This window comes from Gavialis gangeticus, unplaced genomic scaffold, assembly GCF_001723915.1.
Source record: "Gavialis gangeticus isolate Ggan-Ray unplaced genomic scaffold, GavGan_comp1, whole genome shotgun sequence".
Lineage (NCBI taxonomy): Eukaryota > Metazoa > Chordata > Crocodylia > Gavialidae > Gavialis > Gavialis gangeticus.
In genome coordinates this window covers 130,068,933-130,075,292 of record NW_017729032.1, presented here as the reverse complement: position 1 = coordinate 130,075,292, position 6,360 = coordinate 130,068,933, and the positions used below count along the sequence as shown (strand labels likewise).

Sequence of the window (6,360 nt, the reverse complement as noted above, 5' to 3'; positions counted from 1 at the left end):
TGGCCTTCTGACCCCCTTGGCAGTATGGCTTGAGAGGGTGGAAAGTTTGTCGGGGGGAGAGGGGCTGGGAATCCTGCATCTTGAGGTACCGGATGACTTCAAGTCAATTGCTTTTTCTCCATAGAGCACATTAACAATACTCTAGCTTAAGCTAGGTAGAACAGCTCAAAGATAACCCTCACCTAGCTTTAATACACTTAGAGAGTACTTAGCACAGTTTAACACACTTTAAAGCATGAATGCTACATTTTAAGTGTCTTTATAATGGTTTAAAGGTAACCTGTTACATCACCCTTAGTACACTACCCAATTTTTGAGTGCCAGTATTAAAATGAACTGTGAGAGCTATCTTTCAAAATGAATATAATAAAGATACCTCTATGCATGTTTAAACTGTGGCCAGTTTATTTGATTGAACCACAGTCTCTTCTACTTATCCCTTTATTTTCTCCCTTCAGGTTGGTTCCATTGTTGGAGCAGTTCTCATAATACTCATAGCTGTGGTTGGAGGAATACTGTATCAGGGTTCCTGGCTGATTTCCCCCGAACTGTGGATCATTGGGACCATATTTCCAGCTGCTGGTTACTCTTTAGGCTTTTTCCTGGCTCGCATTTCTGGTCAATCTTGGCACAGGTACAGATCGCTCTATAACTCAGAGCTTGTAACGTTATTCCAGTCATAAAAGAAAACTGGCCCTAAAACTGATGTTTTTATTCAGTGATTAACCAGTGATAATAAACTCCTAAGACTTAGCTACTCCACCAAATCTCTCTCTCCTCGACACACCACCTACAAACATGCATTAAGACAGGACTTATGTTCTGACTTTTTTTCTTTATGGATTCTGGTTTCTCTCAAGTCTCACTAAACTGTCCCTCTGTTTCCCTTTATGTGTCCCTAGGCCCCACTGACTCCCCAACATGTGTGCACAGAAGGGATATGACCTACAAGTTGATGGAGATTGCAGTTAAATGCCCTCAAAGCAGAGGGCTTAAGTATCTCCATCTGCCTGATACTTTCATGCCAAATGTATTTCCCCGCCCCCAAACTGGCAATTTCTTTTCTCCTTTGCAACAAAGATATTTTCACTTTTACTGCATCACTATTATTACCAGGGGTCCTGGTTTTCTCTGACAAAAAAAATCCCCAACTTTCAGATTTAAAAAAGTAACCCAAAATCCACATTTCCCCGTGATTAAAATGAAACACCACTATATATAGACACAGTGGTGTAAAAGTCTGTGCTGCAGCTCCCCCACCCCTGCCACTTCCCTACCTGATATCTATATCTATATATAGTGTTGTTTCATTTTAATAACAGAAAAATGTGGATTTGGGGTTACTTTTTTAATCCAAAAATTGGGGATTTTTTTTGTCAGAGAAAACCAGGATCCAGGGTATTACCCATGCTACATGACCTGCATTCACCCCTTCATTTACAATGTGGCTGTACTCCCATTCTTTCAATTTTTTCCCTGCCCTGTCCAATAATTCATGCTGTGGAGTTTGTTAACTTCCCTGTGTACCACTAATTAGTTGATCCCAAACCCCTTGATTTTAATGTAGAAACTCCCACTGACTTCAATGAACATTGGATTAGACTCCAAATTCACTGCATAGTCAGTGAGGCACCATTAGGAGGAAGATGTTACAATTAAGAAATTAATGTACAAGAAAATCCTGCATTAGTGCAGACAGCTTTGTGCACTTGCAAACAATGTTCTTTCTAATGCATACCCTTCACTGAGGTGCATGACTTGTGGAATATTTTGTGGATTATGTGAACTGGAGTGTTCTTCCTGCTCTGTTACCTTTGGCCGTATGTTTCTTTCATATCTGTATTTCTGCAGAGTACATTGATGCCAGAGGATATGACATTTTGCTTGTATTACTCCCCTTAGATGTCGTACAGTAGGTTTGGAAACGGGCATGCAGAACACTCAGCTGTGTACAACGATTGTGCAGCTCTCCTTCACCCCTGAACAGCTTGCACAGATGTTTACTTTTCCACTTATCTACAGTATTTTCCAGATGCTATTTGCACTGATATTTTTAGGAGGTAAGCCACAGACATCTCCCTTCAGAACACTGTGACTATACATTGATAGCTTTATTATTAATAGTACTTTTATGTGGATAGTCAAGAGAATGTGAGTGGGCAGTTTAAAAATACTGATAACTAAAGAGAAATGGTTAAATGAAATAATAATCCAGATCCTCATTGTATACAACATAAAGAAAAAGACATAAATCTCAGTTCTGGGTTCCAGCTGATGCCTAAAGGTATTCTAAACCACCTGGAACTGGCCACCAGGAATACACCAAATGTTAAGAATCCTCTGGAAAACATACCAGAGGAGTAGCCAAGGCACAGAGGAAGTGTACCAGGGTGCAGAGGATATGTGACCAGGACACAGCATATCTAGCTACTCTGAGCTGCTATTACATCCCACAACCCACTAAAGGTAGGAAAGATTCTGTAAGGGATGGAGAATTAGACTGGGACCTTAAGGGACCTGCATTCAGTTTCTGGCTCAGCCACAAACTTGTTATGTGATTTTAGTCCACTTAAAGCCTCTGTTTCCCAGCTGTGAAAACAGGGATGTCGTAAACTTAAAATCCATGAAAGGTCCTGAGGCATGTGTGCACTTTAGTAGCACAGGGCATATACATCCCTAGAAAGAGAGACACCCTAGCTTACCCTTCCACAGTGATATCCTCAACCCCATGTCTGGGTCTTCATGGCCCATAAGTGGGCCAGAGCAACATAAAGCAATTCCAAAAGTCTCAGTTCCAGGCAAGGAAGAGTCTCCTGACACGGACACATTGAAAGATGGCTGTAAGTGTGCCTCTTCAGTAACTCTTCACATGTCTCAATGCTGGGGTGGTAAAGTTATGTCTGCAGTTGGGGCACAGCATGTAATACTACAGAGATGCAGGATGTAGCCTGTAAGGCACCTAGAAAAGTGACTATACTCCAGACCAACCAACACAACTGTCAGGATTACGCCATCTGTCTCTCCACTCCTCAGAGCATCCCAGGGCTGGGAAGGCAGACCAGTAAATCCACTTTAGCCCCACATTTACCCCCACCAACCCACCACTTGCAACTACTGTCCAGTTCTACTAAACTGTTAATGTGCTTCCCTGTGTGCCCTCCAGTCCTACTGGCATCCTAAGGTGTACACAGAAGGGATATGACATATAAATTAGTTAGGAATGCAATTAAATGCCCTAGAAACAGGAGGCCCAAATGTCTCCATCTGCCTGATGCTAGCATGATGGATGTGTTTTCTCCCATTTGCAATTTTCTTTCTCCTTTGCCACAAAGAATTTTTTGCTGTAATTAACCTCCAGCCAGGAGAAAACTTCCTTCAGAGTTGTGTGTCACCCTCAGAGCAGACTCTGGAACTACCAACACCCTCCTGGCAGTGTGCATACAGCAAATCTCCTAGCTGTTCTCAGCAAAAGGCAAGACCATGAGATTCGGTACTAAACCTCTGGCTTGCCACACACAGCACTGCCACAGGGTCTGGCATCAAACCTGCAACACAGCCTCAGCCAATAATCCGAGGAATGCAATCGTGGCATCAACCATTCTTGCCCCACTGTTTCCATGCCTGTCCTAAGCACAGCTCAGTTACAACTGAGAACCACTGGCATGGAGCCTTCCCTATTCTAATGCAACCTTCTAAATATGACAACCACCCAATCACCTAATACACCACTTGATCAAACAGCCAAGATAAAAATCAACCCTAAACAAAACCCAATAGAGAGTTTTTTATTTCTAAAACAAACTTTTTCCATGATAAGTTATGGTTAAAGGCTTTGTGTAACATAGACTTTGTTTAGAGAACAATAGCTAGAAGTGCCTTAATAGTAGTATTAGGAAGATAAATGCCTCACAGCAACATCTTACTACAGTAGCTTCTCCAGCTTCTCATTATGATTTGTGCATTTAATTCAAAATATGTATTGATTCGTAGCCTACCAAGCACACAAAAGATGTCAAGGCACAACGAAAACAGACTTCACTGGAGAAGAAGATGAAACAGAAACAAAATCTGAGTCATTATATACCAACATGAATGGAGGATTTACATCAAATGAAAAACAGATAGATAATCATGTTTCTGTGGACACCAGAGAAAATGTATAAAATATATGGTTTACTCAAAACTTTTGCTTATGAATCACTGCTGACAGGGAAATATTTATCCCAAGAAGACTTCCTATTGGCATTGTATAGAAGACTTGAAATGATTGATTTGTGAAAGGTCTCTTTATGGTTTGGCCTTTGATTCTGAATGAAGTTTTTGCCTCCAGGATCAAATTCATTTGCTAAAATATTTAATGTTTCATAATGGGCTAGTATGACAAGGCTAAAAAGTAAAGCTGCTATTGCTGAGAAAAGGCATTTTCATTACTGACTTAAGCCCTGATCCTGCAAATAGATCTGCCAGTAATAACCCTGAATCAATGAGAAGTCCTTCCAAGCAGCTTGAATAGGTGCAGGGGTCCATGTGACAGATATAACAGAGGACCAGGGTCTTATGGTGAACATAAAACAGCACAGAAAAGGAAAACACATAGAACAAAAAACAAAGAACTAAGCAATGTTTCTTTCAGGTCAGTATGTGCAGCCTAAAAACTATTGTGTTATAACAATTGAGTGCTATTAATAAGGAGTGTTATTTTTTGTTTTCAATATGAGAGTTGTGTTATTTATCATTAGAATAGGTATTGCCAGAACTAGAGATCTGCAGAGCAAGTCAATCCCATTGGTTTCCCAGTGTTCCTCCACTTATGTGGAGCTTACAGTGGGTTTACTGCCCATTGTTTTGTATGAGAGTCTAATAGACGTATTTTCAGTATTTGCATAATCTCATATGATTTCAAGCCATCCCTTGGAAAGAGGGGTAAGCAACAAAAGTGTTAATTTATTCAAAAGCTATTACATTAAAAGGTATAAAAATACTCTGGGCCGCCATTTTTGTGCCCACTTGAATTTCAGTAACCATTGTATGCCGTCTGTTCAGGCAATTTAGTTATAAGGGTGCCAGATGTGCTGTTGTAATCAGCCATGTAAAGATATAAATTAGACAAAATATGGCAAGAAATAGTTTTGGATAAAAAAGGGAACCCATAATTACTTGCCCCTGCAAACTGAAAACTACGTAATGAAAATCTGCCCATAGCTACATGGGTACGCAATTCCAAGTAAAATTGCTTTGCATAATAACATTACACTGCGTGACTGTGAACTCCAAATACACAATACACATGATCCTGCAGTGTTTATACAAGGAAAATGTCCAGTTAAGTCTATAAAAGCTTGGCTGAATACAGACTTCACAAGTGGGCCAAATATCAACACATGGAAACTATCAATCTCTTTCAAGTTTGTCCAATACAAGTAAACATTTCTAGATGCTGAGTTAATGGGATACCTTTTTTACTTCAGAATATCTATCCAAATTATGCATTTTACAAACACAGTTTAACTGGGAAATTTCCACCACAGCAAAATCATGCCCAATACCAAACAAAGGGTGAATTACTTGATATACCAGATGTGTATGAAAGAGTCTTAAAGTCTTTGGAAGTCTGAAATAGTACTGGTATCGGAGTTAAGAGCACTCAGAACCCTGTGCAAGTGTTCAGCAGTTAGCAGGATCTGGTCTGTAACACCACCCATGCGTTTATACCTCTAATACTGAAAGGACAGGTAAACCACAGATCATAAATGTAAAAAGGCAAAGTCAGCAAGAAGAGGATAAGCTTTTGATTCCAGTGCCTGCAAGAAAATATCTGTGGGCCTTATCCTGCTCCCATTAGGTCAACAGAGATTTTTCCATTAGCCTCAGGGAGCTGACTATATGTTTGTTCAATGTGGAAGAAAGAATTTTGGTTTTAATCATTTAGTATTCTGTTCTGATATGCTAAAGCTAAAACAACACTGAGCTTTCAAAATGAGAGTTTTCTATGTGAGCTTTAAATGGATTTTGGAACTATAGTAAAATACAAAGCTTGTATCACCTGAAAGCATGTATGTGTGTATTTAAAATAAACGTGTAAATAGTTTGAAATAAATAAACTGAAAATAAATAAACTGAAAGAATATTCATAGTTTCATAGTTTCATAGATTAAGGGTCGGAAGGGACCTAGTAGATCTTCTAGCCCGCCCCCCCGCCAGGGTGAGAGAACAACAAAACCCCAAAACAAGAAACGGGACTCAAATGAGTCCAGCCAGGTAGGCATCCAGCCTCTTCTTAAAGACCCCCAGGGTAGGGGCCAGCACCACTTCCCTTGGAAGTTGGTTCCAGCTCCTAGCCGCCCTAACTGTGAAGTAGTT

General features: G+C 40.2%; 1 protein-coding gene and 1 long non-coding RNA gene across 2 annotated transcripts in view; one reads left to right on the top strand and one right to left on the bottom strand.

Moving 5' to 3' along the window:
- The window catches only part of SLC10A2 (solute carrier family 10 member 2), a 20,964-nt gene extending 14,900 nt beyond the window's left edge, over nt 1–6,064 (top strand). The window contains exons 4-6 of the mRNA XM_019525634.1: nt 459–634; nt 1,903–2,060; nt 3,991–6,064. Coding sequence (XP_019381179.1) covers nt 459–634; nt 1,903–2,060; nt 3,991–4,163 — 507 coding nt within the window. The 3' untranslated portion in view covers nt 4,164–6,064. The remainder of the gene's footprint in view (nt 1–458; nt 635–1,902; nt 2,061–3,990) is intronic.
- LOC109303430 overlaps nt 1–6,360 on the bottom strand; it is a 108,321-nt gene that overhangs the window by 14,135 nt on the left and 87,826 nt on the right. The window lies entirely within an intron of this gene.